The sequence below is a fragment of the Bombus bifarius genome, unplaced genomic scaffold (assembly GCF_011952205.1).
Source record: "Bombus bifarius isolate JDL3187 unplaced genomic scaffold, Bbif_JDL3187 scf7180000007996, whole genome shotgun sequence".
NCBI classification, from domain to species: Eukaryota; Metazoa; Arthropoda; class Insecta; order Hymenoptera; family Apidae; genus Bombus; species Bombus bifarius.
The window spans coordinates 543,540-565,147 of record NW_022884376.1 but is presented as its reverse complement, the minus strand read 5'-3'; the positions used below and the strand labels follow the sequence as shown (position 1 = coordinate 565,147).

General features: G+C 42.2%; 1 protein-coding gene across 18 annotated transcripts in view; it reads right to left on the bottom strand.

Annotated features, from left to right (window-relative positions):
- LOC117205875 (probable Ras GTPase-activating protein) overlaps positions 1 to 21,608 on the bottom strand; it is a 253,178-nt gene that overhangs the window by 16,103 nt on the left and 215,467 nt on the right. For all 18 annotated transcript variants that reach the window (XM_033444674.1, XM_033444675.1, XM_033444681.1 and 15 more), the window contains one exon: positions 6,475 to 6,569. In XM_033444674.1, coding sequence (XP_033300565.1) covers positions 6,475 to 6,569 — 95 coding nt within the window. The remainder of the gene's footprint in view (positions 1 to 6,474; positions 6,570 to 21,608) is intronic.

Sequence of the window (21,608 nt, the reverse complement as noted above, 5' to 3'; positions counted from 1 at the left end):
TTTTCACGCTAATTTAGATTTTAAAGAGTATTCGAAGCATTCGAAGCATTCTGTGCCGAAGGTGTACGAAGCTTTCAATCGTCGATCCGAGTTATTATTAGACTTTCTGTATTTTGCAATTGATCAATAATCCTTGGTGACAAGTGTATTTTTAAGTTTTGTAACTGGTTTTATGAAAACTGGTATAGCTGGTTCAAAGTCCGCGTTTATTTTAAAAGGAGTTACCAGCAATCCTTGTATTTTGCAATACGTCAAAAAGAACCACAGATGGCCGGAGTCGAACAATTTATGTAAATTCATTACCAACAACTAAGAGCGTTTTCACGTTTGCAGCTTACCGAGCGAACAGATTAATTTAACTTCGAAACTAAATTAAAACGTTTAACGTTTATCAACTTAAATTTATAGTTTACAACCTACAGATAATAATTTTACAGGTATACTTTACTGGGTAGTGTTACAATTTGCATCGATAAAAATCACCGATATCTGCTTCTTTCAGGATCGGTGCATTCGTTCGTTTCTCGATTTTCTCTATCGGTGATCCGTCGCTCGTCGTCCGAGCTCGTCCGGCAAAATATTCTTAAAAGAACGTTAATTTGAAATCACACGGTATCCGCGACACAGCCTACGCTTTACGGTCTATCAACGAAGACACACACCTTCGCTTATCACTGAAAATCCTTCGGTCACAACATGGACGAACGGAGGACAATCGTTCGTCTCGTTTCGACAGACGTTCTGCGTTTCGCCGATGACTCCGTAGGCTCGGTGATATTTTCAGCAGCGGTTGCACGTTGCTTTTCGTCGATCGAGCGGCCGTCGACCCTCGAGGCAGTTGCCTCCTGCCTTTGATGTTCCTTTATTTGGCCACGAGTCTCTTATTTACCGGCTTCTGTCCGTCGATAAATTATTGCTCGCAATTACTCGCACCGAGCACGCTTTGACGCGACAGCGACGCTCGAGAAACGTACGCGAACGTTTCGCTTTTGTTAAAATTTCCCCGCTCTTGGGTTCCAGAACGTCGTAGACGATCGTTTTCATCCTTGTTCCCGGTGAAAGAAAAAAGAACAAACGCCCGAAGAAACGAGGAATACGTAGAAAATTTAACGAGCATTCGAATTAACGAACGTAATAACATTTTATCTCTGACTTTAGAGTACATCGAAGAATATTCAAGATACACTGTGTGCTCGGTTCTCGTGATATAATACACTCGGATCTCGTAAGATCCGCCTCGGAAGAGAGGCAAGATTTCGCGGCAAAATCTCGACGTTGACTGGCGCAGATGTTGCTCATCCGGGTAGCCGAAGTCAAGGGATCCTTCGTGCGCACCTTTGTGCACTACGACCAAAAACCCTGCCCCTGTATTCAGGTGAGGCAAAACGGGTCGCCCCTTGGCCTCTCAGTCCCTCGTCTACACCCGGGGAGCCACCGGTAAGAAGGACAAAAACGTCTTCGAGGGGTTCTCAAACCGATTTCGACGATAATCTTTTACAACGACCAGCTAAGACGCACCGTGACGAATCTGCCTCACGGATGCGTAAATTTCGTTGAATGCGCGTGATTCGACCATACGTAAATACGCATATACCGTTCTTCTTCTTTTTACTCGATCGATCTAACGATTCGATCCCTTTCGATCGACAAAAATACCTTTCGACGAATCTTCTATAAACAAGAATAGAACCTATTTTCTTCGCTTAATACGACACGCTCGCGGTCGCCAAATCGTTCCTCTTTAATCCTCCAGAGCGTTATTACATTTTGAAAAAGCGACAGAACCCTTTCGCTGAAAGCATCGTTCACGAAGACCAAGCAATTTCTTGTCGCAATCAACACGGAGACGAGCGATTTCTTGCGACGAGGTAGCACGCTTCGCGAAATCGCGAAAACGGTCACGCTTCTTTTTGTCACCGACTCGTCGCTGTTGGATCGAGTTTCGTAAACAATCGGCGATAGCAGGACGCGGTTCAAACAGATGGATCCGCAAAGTCGTCGGCGCACCGTTCGAAAACCAGTTCGCTCGTTTCTTTGCTTCCTTGGAGGGGTGTCGATTAACTGGTGCCAGTAGAGAATAAAAGTACGTACTTTCCATTTTGCCTATCCTTTTCTCGATATCGTCCATAACGACATCTTCGAATATCTTTTCGCGATCTACGTACAACGTTGTACTCGTATAGAATCGACTCGCATACAACGATTTACACGATTTACGTCTTTAGTTATCTTACAATACGCATAAAGCTGTTTCTCTTCGTGTTGTACTCGTTTGTCTGTTACATAGATCGTTTTTCGCGATTGTTTAACCATTTTACACGAGTGAAAAATATAATCGCCATAATTTCTTAATAATTCCCTTTGAAACATAATATATTTTGTCAACTATAATTTCTTAATCCTTTAGTGTAGATCGTCGATAGTTTATGCTCCGAAGTGGTACGCACGCTCGTAAAACTGGCACGAAAATATTTCCTTTTCTTCGTTTTCCCCCCCTTAATTTTATTACAGCTCCGCTACAGGTTATAATTAAAAACCTTTCTTACTTCTCTACCTGTTAATAAGTCGTAAACGCTAAGTAATTAAATCGAAAATATATTACACCTTTCAAATCGCGTTCCTTCCCTACTTTACATACGAAGATCGTATCTTTATTATTCATTCGCATTCTCTTTTGTCGGATTTGCATTGATACAGCAAACACCGAAACTTCATATATTCTACTTGCTTTCGCCAGAAAATTACAGAGAATGAAATGGAAAGGATTTATTTTATTGTGCGTGCGCAAGGATCGTAATTAATATTTTTTTCATTTTCAATAAGGTTCGTTTCGAACGAAATTCTATCGAAGATCGCGTGAAAAATTTACCTTTCTCTCGAATCAATTTACGATCCAAGGAGAATTTGAGAGAATCCTGCGTGGAATCGAAGCTATGCCGTTGTTTGAAGTATAAAGCGCCGCGGAACGAGTTTATGGAAATAGGGCACGACTCGAACAAATTTTATCAAGTATTCCGTGTGACAGCGTTGAATTAAGAGATACTGGAAAGAAGGAAAACCGTTGAAGCGAAGAATATCGCGCGGATACGTTTAATATCGGAGAAATTCCGTGTACAGCGTAGATAATAGGAACGCGTAAAAGGTAATTTCGCTTGACTCGATCGTTTCGATAAAAAAAGTAGTAAACTACAGTAGTAACTTTTACGAATTACGTTATCTCTGTTTCTTCGGTAATAGAGATACGGTAATGTTTAAAAATCTAGTGGTAGAAACTATTACGATCGAAAGATAACGACGAATCATGTAACGTTCGTGATTAGGACAGGAACTGCGGAAGCAACGCGTAGCTTCACCGAGTTGTTTTATCGATCAACGTGACATCATACCGGGGAAATCGAAACTACACGACGAGACTTAATTTTTAAAATTAAATCTTAGACTCGACTAAGATCGATATCAGTATACGAAAGAATGCGCATTTTCCAAATTTATTTTCCGCTTTCAAAGGAAGATGTACACAAAGTACAACTTACGTATGACTGGTTGTCATCCTGTCCATAAATCTCAGGTACCATAAATCTCAGGAATTTTCTAGCTAAGGTCCTTCAGACCGAACAAACATCTCTTCACTAAATCGCTTTCTAAAGGTTTATCGTTACTAGTACTAGATAGGAAAGTTAGTTTTCTCGCATATGATGCTTCCCACTAGCAACTCTCTCTCGAGCGGCGGTTAGCACCCTTCTTCGCCAACCAACCTAGAAAATTAACCACTTGACAGCGAAGTCTTTCTCCCGCTCTCTCAATGAAACCTTGCCCTTAAAAAATCAGCTCTTTCTTATAGATTAGACCCACCCACAACAAGCTTCCTCCGCAGCATCATCTTCACAGAAAGTCGATCTTTGTGCACCTTTTGAATCGCCATCATCTAAGCGTACGTCGCGTACTACACACTGTAACTTTGGATATCGATCGAAACTTAATTATGTCTCTATAGTGAAGAAGTTGTTTGAATAAACATTAATTTATACCTGTTAAATCAGCGTAACCTCGTTCGAACCACCCCTATTGTCGTAACAGAAATAAGGGGATCGATCAGTTCGTGGCGACGATTATTTAATCGTAACGGGAATTTACGACTCTCGTTGACGCGCTATCTCGCGATCGCGTCTCTCCGCGAACGGTCGAAACAATGACAAATATTTATTTTCTTAATTCGTGATATATCGTGTCTTTAAAACCATGTACGTAATTCCGAAGGATTTTGTGGTTCATCGTGTATCTTTGATATCTATTACTTTGATACAACCCTGCACATCTTTCATCGTACGTTTCAGTACAGACACACTACTTGACCTACATACTTGTTCGAATCAAAAGATTTCGCTTAATACGCCTTGCGTCCTACTTGAGGTTATCGACATTCATCCGGTCCATCCTATTCACAGAAAAATGTTCCTACGTAAAGAAACAAGAACTGGCGCAAGCTACAGTATCGTCGCGAACTGTAAATGAAGTCAGCGCATAAATCAGCGTGATCTTTAAATTCTATCTTCAACGTTACTAATTTGTTAATATAAGTTGGACAATCGTTAAGAATAAGTCGTATTTCTAATTCTTAATACTCGATACTCTTTTGTAAGGAATTTTAGAGCGCTTAAATTTTCCTTATCGCGATATCGCGGCAGAAAATAGTTTCCCCGTTTCTATGGCGTGTGCACGGTGTCGGCGGCAAATATAGCGCGAAGCGAGGCGACGCTACACCTGGGACTCGCGTCTACTCACACGCGTCCTAGAAAAGCGATCTAGCGCGTGAGATTTGAGAACACCTGCGACCAAGCGCCAAGACGACACCGTGGATCGATATTTTCCATACTACGTGGCGCGTCGTCGTCTGCTTTTGCTTGCATCCACCATCTCGACGAGGCAGCGTGTCGGTTTACGCAACGAAATTGAAGCGAAGGGCAAAGGTGACGCGGAGAAAGAGTGGCCTCGTCCACGGAGAAACGAGGGACGAAATTACCGAGACGTGTGCCACGATTAAACGTTACCATGTCGATGGAACGTGACGTTATCGAACGAGTGGATTCATCGATCGATGAAATTTCAAGGAAAGTTCAGTTCACCTACATATTGTATCATTAAGTTGAATTCCTAATCAAAAGTAATCATGTTTGTTTCAATCGTGTGTCGAGTTTATTTATATAGATATTCTAATGAAATATTTCTAATATCGCGCGCGCTTGTGTGTGTGCGTGTGTGTGTATGTGTGTGTGATCGATCTAGACGGAATCCGAGGAACGAGAGAGCAACACAATGAACGTGATGTTCGAAGCAACTTGTTTGTAACGATAAAAAGAAAAGTGTACGGTACTCCAACTGAACGACTTGATGCATCGAGAGATTCGAAAGATCGAAGATACGTGATTGGAAAACTCGAGACTCAGTTTTCGTGCTTCGAAAACGAAATGTTTCTCGAGGGGAACACGATGAGCGCAATTTTAACCGGAAGCACCGAGTATAAGTCTCGAACGATTCGTCTTTAGAGATCTGAGAGATCTTTCGAAATACGCTATCTCCTAGGAAACTATGTTTATACGCGTGAATTAAAACGCCGAATTAAAAGCTTTTCAGATGCCGGAAATCGCACTTTCCACGATCGAAAATCTTCTCAAGCATCCACTTTCAAGATACACGGAAAGCTCTTTTCACAGAAAGGAGTTGCCACGATCGGGAGTCAGATCTAATCTGTAAGTCTAATGCATTTTGGCGTGGTGCTGACAGATTCGCTGAAAATAGGTACTTGTCGCGATAAGGATTTACGACGAGATACCGTACCGAAGATCTTCTTCGGTTCTCGAACGAGGGAGACTTAGCGTTAATTGCGATCACGAGCCGGCAACCTCGTCACGATAAAATAATTACTCCGAGATATTTCGCCAATTAACGTGCTTTCTATCGGCCAAGTGAAAATTCTTCGGGATTGATCGCGCGAATAAACGAAATTGTTTAGGATGAAATTCGCATAGTTATGCCGTTACGTGCAAAGATAGATCTTAGTTGAAATATCTGATATTTTTTCACGGAATAAACATCGTTTCACCTTTTCTAGAAGAATTCCTAACTCTTCGTTACTCGGTATTATTTCGTTTATTATCGGGTAATTTATATTCTATCAAAAAAATGCAAATGTGCTTGAAAAACGCTTGCAAACTCGTAATAAAATCGTTACTCGTTATATTTTCGTTCCACGATCGATATTAAAATTAAAATTAAAATTACAATTAAAATTAAAATTAAATCATAACGAAAGTAATAATAGTTAAAAAGTGGCTTTTAAAATGCAGAGCACGTTATTCCGTTATCGTTGGAAGCGAACAAAAGGTACGGAGGTGTGCTCGTTGCATTATGAAAGATCGGAAATTACAGTGAATCGAAATTACAGGGACTTAAAGGGGAGCAACGAGGTCTACTTACGACGATTCTGTTGGGGGTGACGTCCAAGGGTCGAGCTCCGAGGACAGGGGTGGCCGGAGCGCTACCCCTTCGGCAGGCCTTCTCGTAGGACGTGTCTGAAACACAGAGGAACATTTGTGATTTAGCAACAGGGTAATTCAGCCGTTTCCGGTGCGACCGAGACCAAACGGTCGCGTTAATTATCGTATCTCGTTTCGTATTCGATGCGAAAATCGAAATGCTATCGAGCGAATAATCGCATTTCCCTCGGTTTGCCTCGATTTTCCTCCCTACTAGGAAATGGCATCTTTGAGTTTTCGTACGAATGGTTTAACCGACGTCAAAACGATTAAATCTTTTTCGTGCGTTCTTCTGTTTAAAAGGGTATCGCCTAATCGAGTAAACTCCACCTTTGCTCTTATTTAACCAAAACATTCACAAACGATTCTTACGTTTCTTAAAAATCGAGTCTACGCCTCTCCACCTACTACGCTTCTCGCAACAGACTGGGGGAAGGATCGAGTCGGACATTTTTTCGCACGAACATTCCATTATCCGCTAATCGCCCGATCGACCGTTCACACACTTGTAAAAGATTCTCCGTATCGGGAAGCAGCTTCAGAGGCTTCGAAATAGCATTATTCCGGATCGGGGAAGGGAACGTGGAGATTCGTGGGCGCGATTAAAAGAGGAACTTCCGTTTCGGAACCGGCTGCTCGTTCGCGTACTTGGAACTCGGTCACGGCATAGTCGGAGCAATGCTGGAACCTCGTAATTTCAAGAACGACAACAGGCCATTGTGCGGTCGTGGGGCCATTCACGGGATCCCTATAATGGTGGCGTTCCATCGAAAACACGATGGAAACGCTTACAATGACCGAGGCGCTGTGTGCAAGTACCGCCTTCTGTCTAGGAATTCGTGAACAGAGGAATCGATCGTTACCAGCGAGTGCTTGCGACGTAATACCTGTTCTTATCTCTTCTCGTACCGTCTGTAAAAATAGTTGGCGATCAAACGCGTGAGATAGAAACGATAAAGAATTCTGAATGAGTTTACGAAAATGTCGGAAATGTTTGGAACGATCTATTTTTCATTTAGAAAACAGTATCGTAACTACTTCTTTACGATCGTCATCGTTATCAATTTTCTACGAGATAAACTTACGATAACGATTTAACCTACAATTGTACGATACCATCGATCGATAGATTCTACGAATATTTGATGAGAATATATACGAGATTCGCTTTTTATTTATTAAAAATCGGGAAAACGAAACTTCGCTTGAAAGCCTCTTTCAGAGCGTCGATTTACAATTAATCGCTCTATTCGCTTCCGATTCCCAAAATAGTCTCGTAACCGGCCACGTATCCATCGTTAAATCCACTCGAGCGAGCGTTCAACTCTAAAACGCGAATCAAACAATGAGCGTCGATGTTTAAACGTTTCAAACCGAGTTCCACTTTCTATCGCGTGATTAATTTAAAAGTCACTCTACCGACTCTCGTTGTATACTTTGGCACGATTCTTTCCATTTAATCCCAACTAACTACTCAGCGTGAACTCGAACGGTACTTGGAGTACTATAATTCGTCTTTCGTCCCTCTTCCTCGCACACGTTTCTGTCAACGGAAATCGACCAAGGGAGAGAAGAAACGAAAGCTGCCCTGTAATTAACGTTCCCGCGAGAGCCTTCGGTGCTCGGACTTTTCTCTCTCTGTTTATGGTCAGCGATTTAAACGCTCTTCCTGGCTCGAGAGTCTCCAGTTACAGGGCCTTTCTTATTCGTTGCTGGCCCGGTACAACGAGATTCGTGCGTTTCTTGCAGTTAACGATCCGTTAGAAGGGGTCCGTTTACCGCTCGCTGAATTTCATTCGTCGTTAATTAGATTCGACGCGATCGAGATGCGATTCCGATTTGCGTTCACGCATCCAACGTGATCGTAACTAATCGCGTTTTGTCTCGTTCGTCGCTTTCGTTTGATTCGACTTTTCCTTACAAAATGTTAAAGTTCGAATCAACATTCGGATATTTGATTTGTGACATTAGGACAGGTACGTAAATCGATCGTTAGATATATCTAATATATTTCGCATACTATATACATTTTGACGATAATTTTCATAGTTATCGGACATAAATAATCGGTACACGCTATCTTCACGAATAAGACGTTAATAATTCCTCTTTTCCAATTACGTACCGGGAAGCTTGTTTATACTTGCCAAAGGATAAAGGATAAAGGATAAAGAAGACTTGCATCGTAGCATCGTTTCATATATATCGGTCGTAATAGCATATATCCAATGACGTTTAATGGCCGCATAGACTGGCATTCAATTCTTCCCTCGGTACAACACATCGGCGTATAAAATAAAACACAGCCGATGCGTTTACGATCCGTTAAATCCGCATTTTCGACTTTTATCGCGTGTTCTCGCCAATGACGGTTTTTTAAGCGATCTCCAAGTTAATTTACCGTCTGACGATCGAAGCAACCGCGACGTTAATAATCTTGTATCTCGCGGCTTCGTCGTTCCTCCATTATGTTGATTGCAAAATGCAACCGCCAGATTCTACGCCACGATTGCGCGCGAATTTCGCCGTTTCATCGAGTTGTAAACCTGTGACACGTCGTAATTTCCACCAGGATGTTTCCCGATACGGATAAAAGCTTTGCTCGATCTGTACGCCGAGCAACGTTCAAAGGAAGACAAAAGCAGATATAGAAAAAAGGGATATAGCGTTTGAAGAGCAGCGATTTATCGTTACTCTCTCGAGGATGCGTTCTACTACACAATACCCACGCGAAAAATGGTAGCTGAGGATGCTAGCAATTTTAAGGAGAACCTATCGTTCTAAAACTTAATTATATGCTGGTTAAATGCAGGAAGCGAGGCTGACCATTAGGAGGAGTATAGCAAGGCGGCTTTTCATTTCGTTCGAATTTAATTAAAATCGAAACGGGCGTGTTTGCGACCGACAGCTGTGCCGCTTTTGTGAAAATCGCGTGACACCTTTCGGTGAAAGAAAAAAAGAAAAGAAAAAAAAAACACTGGTGGTCGTGTCGTTGAAAATCCAGTTGCAAGAGGGAAGGAAACTGGTCCTTCGACCAGTCGTCTACCGAGAAACACGAGTGGAAAAAGACGACGCGCGTGTCGTCGATCGAATGGACGCTTCTTTTGCCAGCGACCTGTGTCTGTGACACAAATTCAATGGTATTCGACAAAGAAATTGCGTACAAAAGGGAGACAATTTCTCGAAGAAGAAACGCGAGAGACGAGCGGTGGGACGTTGCGTTCGATTTAGACGTAAAGTGGAGACAGCGATTAAAAACGAAGATAATCGCAAGAGAAATTAGCGTTACGTAAATTTATATTCGCTAGGTATCGTAACGAGCTTCCTTGCTTTCGTTGTTTTCGATACTTTCGAAAACGTTCGACAAAATATAGACAGCGAAATTGTGAATCTCACGACCGTTGTAAATGCAGCATTCTGTAATTCAAAGTCCGTAAAAGTTTCGTCGGAAAGAGCAAACGAGCGAGCTCGCGTACATCTCGAAAACACATTGTGTCGCGACTCGTACGCGAATAGCTAATTGGCCATTGCCGACAGAATGGGCACCGGTTCTCTCGCGAACCCTTTTCCCTCGCGATAGATGCACGAGAGCTGGGGCTGCAGCTGCACGCGGCACCGTGCAGCGCGAAAACGCATCTTTTGTGCCGCGGCTGGAGCAACGGCGAACGGAGGCGGTGCACAAAGCTGGCCCCGACCAGCCAAAGATCAATTGGAATTGAAACGAAACGAGAGCGAAAGAAACGGCGCGCACCCCACGTTTCGAAATCGTGAGCGTTTCGTTAACGATGGAACCGCGTGACGCGAATCCTTCCATTATTAATGATCCGACACGCGAAACCCTCGCGCGTTCGATCGCCGTCGATCGTGATCGCACTTGCATCGAGCGACGCAGCGGATCGATCGATCGCGTTTCCGTTTAGAAACGCAGGCTATGAAATAATGGGCCGACAAAGGGTGCGATTGTCGGCATTCCGTTCTATCGACGGGGCGGGTTCGGCGCACGAACAATCGGAGATTTTTGACGAAACCGAAACGGCTGCCGGCCAATTGATATATTTTATTGTTAGTCGTTCAAACGAGTGACCTTCTTCGACCTAGTTGATCATTGTTAAGGGTTGCGCACTGTATCCTATGTATTTGCACGGGGCCGTTTGGAAAGCGATATATTAGCACAACGGGCCAAGTTGACGGAGGATAAGGGTTGGAAACGCCGTTAATGGTTGCGATTGCATCTTCGTTTCTACCAAGATGGAAAATTAAATACGCTGTAGATTACTATCTCTGAAGTTTAAGAAAACATGAAACGTGAAAGAATTGCTTTCGAAAATGGCGTCGTGAAAAAGAAAAAGAATAATTTGTTCTTGAATAAAATCGGTCTCGCAACGAACATCTGTATATTCAGCGACGATGAAATATTTCATGAGAATGTCAAGAAGATCTCGAGTTTAAAAGTTGAAAACTACGTTATTTCGTTATTTCAATTGGTAATATTGTAGAAGCGGAGTCGCATAGAACGAAGTTGGTTAAGAACTAACAAGGTTGGTTGCGTAAATCCACTTAAATCTTTTGTTACTCACGTCACTGTCTTTCAAACATTCCAATGTTCCTCCAGTCGCAAAACGTGCAACAATTACGAGTATTACGAGCGAGTAAATACACGCGGCAAGCAATTGGAAGTAACACAGTGAAAATTTCCGTCGGGAATCAGTTTAATTTCCAACGGCGATCGTCAACTGCGCTAAGAACTCGAAACCTCGCGATAGAATCGCGGACTATTCAACGGTTCACAATGCACGATTGTGTGGTTCGCAAGGTCGACCTCTTGCATTCCGTCGTATGACGTAATGGCGCGTTAGAGGCTACCGATGCCGATTGGATTTTCGGTTGGAGAGACCCACTCTCGTTAAATCATTCATAAACGATCCGATTCAACGGACCACCCAACGAGACAGAATGCCAGGCATTCAAATTCTACGAGAACGACGTGCCATTAAACCGTTACAGACGTCATGCGTACGACGAATCTACGATTAAGCTTTCCTTCGTTATAATCGACGGACGATTACGAACAGTACCCAGCTGAATCGTATCTCGATCGACTGGCAATTCAATCTTTGAACAAGGGATTAGACTTTTCCTATTTTGGATAATTTTTAATCGGACTATCTTAGAGTTTAAAGTAGATACTATCGTAGTATCCGTTGACGTATTTGCCAATATTAGACACGATATTAGATAATTTCCATTATAAATTTCCGATTTTCCGTAAAAGTATCGTATAACGAGAGACGAGATTTTTTACGACAACGTTGTTTAGTCTCGGCCGATAAAGCAGGTCTCTCTTGACCGCGTCACAATGCATAGACACGCTTCCACATCGACGATACCGTACAATCCGTGCACACTCTGATAAGATCGCGATGCAAAACTCGCTGGCTGGCCGTGACAAGAAGCGGTCGCGAATTTACGAGCCTCGCGTTCACTCCCGGTACTATCCTTAAGCTGCACGCGCAGCAAAATAGAACGAGAGAAAAAGTTTCCAGTCCTTTCGTTATTTACCGATGCTTTACGACAGACCGAATGTAGAGCTACGAGCGTTAAAAGTTGCTTTCCTCTTCCTTCGTCGGAACGTTTCGTTTTGTCCTCGACACGCGTTCGTTCGCTCGTTAGTCTCAGCTTCCGTTCCAAAATCCATAAAGTCCTGATTCTTTCTTTCGTCGAGATTATTACCGTCCCGTTTGCGACGACGGATTGGATACGTTTCGACTAATTTCGGTGATATCGTGCCGCGAATTAACGAGCGGTCCCAGCATCGGTGCTTTATCGTCATCATCTTCGCGTGGTCGACTATGTTACACAGCCAACTATGGCCGAGATAAGTGCCGGGTGTTGGAACCACGATTGCTCGTGCCGATAACGACGGACCTTTAAAACCACGCTATCGAATCTGCACTCATCTGCGATCAGACCTCGAATCTACCGATCCGTTTCGCTCGACACTGTTCGATAAGCGCGGACTCGCGATTATACGATATTTGGGATATTTCCGCGATTTCTGCCTCCGTAGACACAGTCTTGTCGTTGAAATCCTAGGATATCTGGTATATCGAAATATCGCTCCTTTCGTTATGCGAATTACGTTCGAATAACGCGGCCTCTTCTGGAAATTAAAAAGGAATTTGCTTCCTCTCGGGACGTGTAAATCTAGTTATTATGAAATAAATTTCGAATCAAGTTAAACTCTTTGGAGGATCTAGAGAAATCTGCATTACGCGTATTCGCGACACTTTGGAAACTCGTAACGAAATTCTCTGCATAATAGTTTGACGGAAAGAGGACGGATAAAAGTTATTTTCTTTCTAAACATAGACGCGCGTTGTTCTCAAAGTTAACGTTTATTCGAATTAAATCAAATCCCAATGTCGTGTTCCAAAGGAATTTTAAAGACGAAGATGAATACCGACGATAAAAGGAGCGAAAAACTTGGTTCGGTATTATATATAACCTACTCATCTCCTCTTCCAGCTGCCGTCAGCTGGAAATTATTCGAAACGCGCTAAACTCGGTTCGCGGAATCCCAAAATCCCCCGGCAAGGTTTTCCTTCCACATTCCGCGGAACGTTTGGCGGACGTCCAAGAATCTATCCATCTCTCTTCCTCCCGGTGTCTCCATTAGACAAGGGAGTTCTTCAGGGGACAATGCACCAGAGGAGAAACGCTTTAGTCGCCCGCAGAATTTCTTTTAAATAGATCACCCCGACGAGATTCAAGGAAATTTTACGCTATTCCCCGCAAACTCTGTGGTTTGGAAGATTAATGAAACGAGGAAATTTCGAAATAAAGGTCTGACTTGCGCGAAGTTCTGGAAAACTTATATCACTCGGGATATTATTCAAGGGCTACTTTAAGTTTCAGTTAAGTGGATTTAAAACGAAGTATTTCGTTTGGACGTTTCATTCTGAAAAATATATTATTCAAGACGAATAAGACGAGGAACATAAATTTTATACTCAAGTTCGTACGAGTAGCTTCGTTTGCTCAAAATACGCGACGTTAGGGCGAACTAAGAAAGATAACAGAAGAAAGAAAATTTGTTAACAAATTCCCATTTTCCTGTTTCTCCGTCGATCGAATCGCCTTCGAAAACGGTTTCGCGTACAACCTTTCAAATCTGTTACACACGCGTATACTTTTTTAAGTATTTGCGTCATTTTTAGACGAAATTTTCAAGCGTTCCAAGTACCTACGTACATCGTCGACCATACAAAACGCAATTTGTCGTTTGAACGCATGTAACAACGTGCCTCGTTGTCTTTCACGATCGAAGAACTTGCTCCGACGCCAAAACAACGCAGAAACGACATGTTGGCTTTCAGTTGGTTTTCCGTTTTCTGTCTGCATTCTTTCACCGATTACCGTTATTCGTGCCGGGATGCTGCTACGGAGAATTAATTACTTCGTCTTTTGATCCGAGAACAAGGCCGCGAACGAGTTACACTCGTTTCTGCTTAATGAAAAAAAAGATAAAGGAGTAGACTATTATCGATTAAAACGATAACCGCACCTGATAGAATATCATGTCGAGAAGACGCGGCGCGCCGCGCCGGTTCGCCGTTTGATCCGATACGGGCAGTCGGTAAAAAGAACAACGATGACAGCCCACCGACTGGACTAGTTTCTATTGAAATCGACTGCTAACCGGGGCTGCGATTCATGGGATTCATACGCCATTAACCCCACAATGACTGTTAACGCGTTGAAAAAAGGACAGGACGAGACGTATGGGGTTGGTACGTTTAATTTATCGCTTTATCATATAGTGACTATCCTGCTCGCAAAGTCTACGCTCATTACAAACGATCGACGAAATGTGCACTCGATCCTCCTTTTATGGGGTTCCGAGCGTTTTATGTTGTCCACCGTGAAACCTTATTAAATCTTGACAATGTCGCGACGATGTGTTCGACGAAATATGCGTCCACGGTTAAATCAAAGAACAATTTTCGGTACGGTTTGTTGCGACTTTGTCGCGATGCTTGACAAAAGGTAGTTAGACGTCAAGAACAGCGTTTCGAATGGTGGTCGCGATTTCATTACCTGTGCTAACGATTAACTTTTATACAGAAGTTATTTCTATATCAAAGAGACGCTGTTTTTAAATAAATGATGAATAAATAAATGTTTTAAATACGTTGCACTATACGGTATTATCGTAAATTTTAAATTATAAATACAAAGTTAGCACACAAGAGTATCGATTTAATGTAATTAGAAATTCTTCGTTAACGATAAAAATTCATAAAGCGACGATGAAATCGATCAGCGCCGGTATGCAATAGACATCAGGTTTACTGGATCGAAAATTTTTCGGTCAAAAGCAGACAAAACGAAATAATAAATCTCTTTTGAGTGCATCGAATCTTTCATTTTAGAATATTTAGCTTTAGTTTCATCGAAATCTTAAAATTTCATTTCAGCAAACACTTTTAACTAAGAACCTAGAAATCAATTATACCAATTAGTCTTTAGGTATGCGTAAAACTTCTTGGATACGCCAAATTTACCATAACTAGAATCGATTAATTAAATTACTGCAAGAAGATCGAATCAGTCGCCGCTCATAGTCCGATACTTTGACGTCGAAAGTCTGGCGTCCCGCTACGAGCTTGCAAATTTCATCACTCCCCCTTCTTTGTATTCGTCCTCTCGACTTTTCGCATCGGTTATTTTTACAAACGACACCCTGCACACGTACAGGCTGCATCCTCGATCTTTCTGCACGCGTCAGCGCAGACTCTATCGGAAAGCCATCACGCGAGTACTTGTTCGGTCTGTCGTGTCACCGGCGCGTTGCCGCGCGAGAACCGCCTCGGGGCTGCTTTTTAGGCCGTTTTCAGCTGTTCGACCTATTGTCCCCTGGCTGGAATTATTTATGGGCGAACGATGACCAAACACGATTTACGTCGGATATACGTGAACACACGCTTGCTTGCGATGCTGCTCTGCATTGTTCCCGGTGGACATAAGCGCCCGCTTCCTCAGCGCCAGGTTCACAGTCGTCGTCGAACATGTCGCAACAGCGACAGTTTCTTCGTAGTTTGATGTATCGATATTCGATAAATTCCGAAAGATTAAATAGCAAAATGTTTTACAGAAATTTTGCAAATTACATAGATCGAAAGTATCGAAATATACGTATATTTAATAAATTTTCAATGAAAATAGCGAGCAAGTTATATTATAACTACGTTAAGATCACTCCATAAATTTCTAAAAAGGAAAAAAAAAACGATTTCATGCCTTCGCTCACCGAAAAAATAAATTTTATCGCGCTTGCCGAAAGAAACACCGATTCGTCTTGGTCGATTTTGTCGCGTTCTTTCGAGTTTTCGACCAATTGGGCGTTCATCTGCAAACAAGCGTGTTTCGTGCGTTAGAATAAGGCGTGAACTAGCTTGTTGCGCCATGAATTCACGAAAACGATAAATTCACAAACCCCATTTACGACAAATCGTAGCCATTGGAAATCGCTTTCCCCTGGATACATCGATGGTATTATGTATCGAACATATGCAGAAGGAAGGGACGGTAATTTGTCAAAGGAACGTCAAACAAAATCCCGAGTTTCGAATGCAATCTGCGCAACGATTAAAATTCATGAATGCAAGCGTGAAGTCACGGTTAGGTTATTAATTTACATCGTATCTGTTGGTCCGCGACGACGATCGTAACGTCGAACGGATGTAAGTTTCATCGAATATAGTGTGGTAAATCGTCGAAAGCTAATGACGGTATTCCGATTCTGCGATAGAATTCTTTTCGGCAGAATTTATAATTAGGCAAATCATAGCGAGACAGAGTTTTTATGGATCTATTACTACGGTTAATCTTTGTACTTCTATCGAACTTATATCTCCAACTGATCTCAAAATTCCATTAAAAATTCTGCCGTCGTTCTTTTCCCACTTTATAAGCACGGAATTACTATTAATAACGGCTCTCTTCATTCGACCCTTATTCGTCATCTGTTCTATTGTTCCAACAACCAAATCAGCCACCGTCGCGCGTAACGCTGTTGCCAAGAAAAGAAACGAACACGTTAAAAACGCCGTACACGTGATTCAAGTTTCTTTACCAGCATTTATAATCTGTAATCTATAAAATCCAATGCGGTACGCGCACAACGAATACGAGAAAGGCGTGAATGGTATACAAACGAGCAAAGGCGGATTTTCAAAGCGACGATGACACAGAGGTGGACCGTAGCGAGCGGCCAGATGTTCCTGCCTTTCGCTCCTCGGTGAATCTCTTCCGCCTAACAAGATCTCCCTTCGGTCATTTCTATTTTAATAGAGCCATCCTTTTTACGACGTGCCAGTCGACGGTTTCTGGTTCGATCGTGAAAGCGGACGGAGAAAGAACGGCGAAATAATTTTCATCGCGATGAAGAATTTGCCACGTGTCGGATAAAGAGCTTAAAAAAGGTATAGAAATTCGATCCGCGATACATCGAAATGCGTACGCATTTATAAACGACGTTTAATATTCAAATCTTTCGAAAACATTTTGAAACGGGCCAAACCCATCAAATAAATAAACAGCTCGAATAAAATAAATAGCTACATGCTAATTTCTCATCGGAGGCAGTCGCGAATTTAATCCCTGGTCACGCTTTCCCTCGTGTTCCCTTTTTCATTCGTCGTTTTGACGCATCTGTCACGGATAAATTATTGCCGTCGATTAATGACCGCGTCAAATCGGACAGATCCGATTTCGCACGGTGCGCTTTATGCAGATGATACATCGTCAAAATGATGCGTCAGACGATGCAGGACATAGCCTTCAGAAAGAGATACGTCCAGCTATAATATAACAACTAAATTCTCACGCTTATTACGTTCTTGCTTCGCGACTACTCGTGAATTTCAAACGTAAAAATTAATTCAAGTTTCGTTCGTTCCTTTGAATCATCGTGTTAATTGATCCATTAACCGCTATTGTTTCAACTCGGGGATCGTACTTAAAAACAAATTTCATGCGACCAACGACCGTGATCTCTGAATGAGAATTTTTCTTCAAACCAGACAGTTTGAAACATATTTCTTTTTCTTTCTTTTTTTTCCTTTTTTTGATTTCTGAAAAATCGAATAAGTTAATTCTGATCGCCAAACAGTCGCACAATTCGGCTTCGATTATTCGATAAACAAAAAGCTACTTCATCAAACGTTCGAAGAAACTTCATTACGTGATCGTCGTGGCTAGGATACGTATAAAAAGCACAAGTTCAACTGACTCCTTACGAAGAGATCAAACACCTGCACGGATTAGCAATTTTTTTGTTGAGCGCAATCCCTATGAGCGATAAAAGGCACGTGGGAAAGTCACGGACCAATTTCAAATGGGATGTTCGGGCCGTAGTTCGGGCCGTAGTTCGGCCGTGAAATACTAACAGCATTAATAACGGTCGATCGTACATTCTCCATGGGGCAAATATGGATTACATCCGAACACCCGTGAAACACCTATGCCCGTTCGACTAGAAGGACCTTTTCATACCAGGTACGTATTTAGAGTATAAATATAAGTCCATTAGGCTACGCAGCTTGCATCGCTAACTTTTATTTATGAATTCCATTGTTTCGCTATTCGTCCATTGGCGAAAATTTGATTGCTACCTTAAATTGACAATTGTACGAGTTAATTGCTGCAGATGTCCTTTTTTCCACTTCGACGTTTAGCCGGTTTAAAGCTGCGCGGAAAGGGACTTGTTCGTCCACGTAATTTATTTTTTCTTTCGATATTTTTGCAAAGCGTGGAAAGTTGAAATATTTATGAGACGAAATTTTTGCTCGTCGAATAATCTTTCTCGTCGCATCGCGAAGGGTTAACCATTTCCGACGCCATAGAACTCTAACAACGAACTGTACTCGGAATTACATTTCGTCGGCCAAAAACCACGAATTTGAACAATAAAAAGTCTATAACCGAATTGCCCGTATATATTACGTGCGTTGATAGAGTTTGAAATTCGCATAGTCGTAAAAATCGTTAAAATGTTTAAAAGACCACGAGTATCGGCTCAACGGAAACAAGTTTTTACAGGGAAGAAAAAGCGGCATATGTAAAAGGAAGGAGAAGCGCATCTTAAAATATCCGTCTCTTTCTTGACAACGAGCGCACACACGCGTTGTCCTTGCACGTTGCAAAAGCGACTTCCTGTTCAACAACTTGGTCGCGCCTTATCCTCCTCTGTTTCTTCGGTTCCGTTCATATCGAAGGATGCGCCCCGCGGAGAAGGTTACAACGTCGCGTCGTGTTTCTTTTAAGGCCTGATGCAAAGCGGCTTTCGGTGGCTGCTGTTTATCGAAACCACGTATCTGCATCGATGATTCCGTGAACTTGACGATAATACGCCGCTCATGAGAGCGTTATGTTGTGGCGAGTTCGCGAAGAAATAGCCGATCCGCCATAGCAAAGGAGAATTAAAGGGAAGAATTTTATCCTACATCTTGTTAGGTATAACGTGGCTTGCTAATTCGTAAACTTTTAATGGATAAATCGAATGGTTGGAACTGAAAATAGAAAATGAACGTTACGAGAACACAGATCGTTCGCTGTTGCTCGAATGAAATCTGTTTGAGAAAAATGACGCACGGATTTGACGTATGCGTTGAAAAAAAGTTGGGAAAAACACGAATAAATAAAATAACCTTAGATCAGCATCTAGGTTGCGGTAATGTAAATGTAGCCGGACTCTGCTCGTACGACACAAATTATTGTTTTTTCACCGTCATCTTAAAACAACCTTTTACCGGTTCGAGCACGTTCCATTTGCTATCTCTTTAAACAATTCTTCAAGGTTCGCTGACAACGTTCGCGTTGCGTATTATCAAACACGTTAAACGACTTAACGATCGTACATTACAAGCTAGTAATACTATCTTTAATTGCCTCGTTTCAGAAAATCAAATACCGTTTTCCGACACCGATGCCAAGGAAACGAATACAGTGTCAATGGGTCGGCTTTGCAAATCTTCGAAATCAGCGAGGAAAGCTCGTTTATTGATTATATATCGTGGAAAGGTCAATCAGCACGCGGTGTCGCGGTCTTTTCGGCGACATGTACGCGAATTTCCTCGAGGCCGGTTCGCGTGCAACAGGCCGCCCGTTAGATCGCACAGTCAGTCGGCTGGCAAGTATCGACGATACGGTAGGTCAGTCATGTTATGCAAAGAGCGTGGGATCGAGACTAACGTAAGTAAGCGTTACGTTACTGCAAAGACCGACTTGCCCGGTCTGCGCAAAACCTTCATTCAAGGGCTTCTTATTTTTTCTGTTCCTTTGTCGTGTTCGCTAGTATAGGCTCTTGTTGTACGATATGCCTATTTACATATACCGTAGGGAACGATGTCCGTAGATAATCCTAAATTTCAGTGAATTGTTACGTATTACTCCTGTTTCGTCAGATCGCACGAACGCAGTTCTAAATTTAACGATACGGATCCTGTAAATTATAGAATACCCGACATTTTTAATTACTATAACGGTAGAACTATAAGAGTCAAACGCAGGTACTATTAACGAGGCAGAATGCGATAGTTTTTGATATAAAATTGCTGTAAAATCTAAATAAAATAGTCATCGGTTAATCTGTGAAAAGTGATTCGCTTACATCTTACGCGCTTGAGAGGAAGAAGAATAGTGGATTAAATAATTAGCAATCCGTGAATTCGTCGCATACGTATCTTATACGAACGCTCTGTCATCGAGTCTCGATTGATACGGAAAGATTTTAACTCTTTCACTTCCGGCTTGCCGATGAATATTAATTGATCGATTAAAATTCAAATCCGCAACATCGATAGTACATTCGTTGATTTGCTTAATTGCAATTAAGTACGATCTTGTTCTGTAGTCGCTTTTAGAAACGCCTTTCTAAATATAACTCGACTCTCAAACGTATTAATTTGCAATATTTAATTAGAACTTTGTAATTTCTGACTTCAAAATGGTAATCTTTAATTTCTCACTCGTAAACTTTCGCTAATAACGTTAATTCGGACAGCTGCAACGAGATATTACCCTAATTTCAAATTTTGCAGAACGGCTATATTTCGCGTTGCATCGACCTAATTTTTACGCGAAATATTCACGTTGCTCGTCAAATGTTATATAAATCTTCTATGCATACCATTCCAATAGCATTAAAAAAATGCACAAGATAACAAAGTACGCAAAATAAATGGTAGGACGTTATCGTTGCGTCAAATGTCGAAATAGTTTGTATCCTCGTTCCAAGGTATTCCCTCTATCCGTCTATTTTCTCTATTTTTCCGTCCTACTACCACCATTACGTTATCCAGGAAAAATGATATGCAAGCTCCGTTGAACAAACGCGAACAAGCGTGAACAAGCGTGAACAAGCGTGAACAAGCTACGAACAAGGAAGCGTTCGAACGTATCCCAACCGTAGCACACCTCTAATTGAATCGAAAGCCGGCCTTGTAGCCAGAAACGAACCGTGCTCCCTGGGGAACACGATCTGACGATATTTTACGCCGACTTCACGGCAGACGATGCAGCCACGCTCCTGCCGTATACTCGCGGAACTGGTTCCCCTCGAATAATAATTATTCCCTTCCAGGTAAACAGGCTTTATCTCGCGATGTAGGTCCCGCGACCAGGCCTCTCGAACGTGTCAGCACCGCGGTCGAGTTTCTCCTCTCCTTCTTCCTTTTCCTTATACCGTCGCGTTTTTCTTCTCTCATTTTCTTATTACGATTCTCAAGGTTACCTTGCGAGAGATCTCGTCCTTTTATCGTTAATCGTACAGGTGCTCTCTTACGTCCTCTTTTTCCTCTTTCACTGTTAGCGTTCAGTGAAAGTTTCGATAGGCATCGCAAGTTCGGTAGACAGGCCGGTATAGAATGTCGTATCGTAAAAGAACGGTCGTTACGATAATTTTGTTCTTTTAGCTTCCACCAAGCGTTTTCATATTCGATTGCATCGGGTAGTCGATCGAAGGATGTTCGCGCAATAAGATAAATTGCAGCTTTTGCGATCGATTTCCTTGTC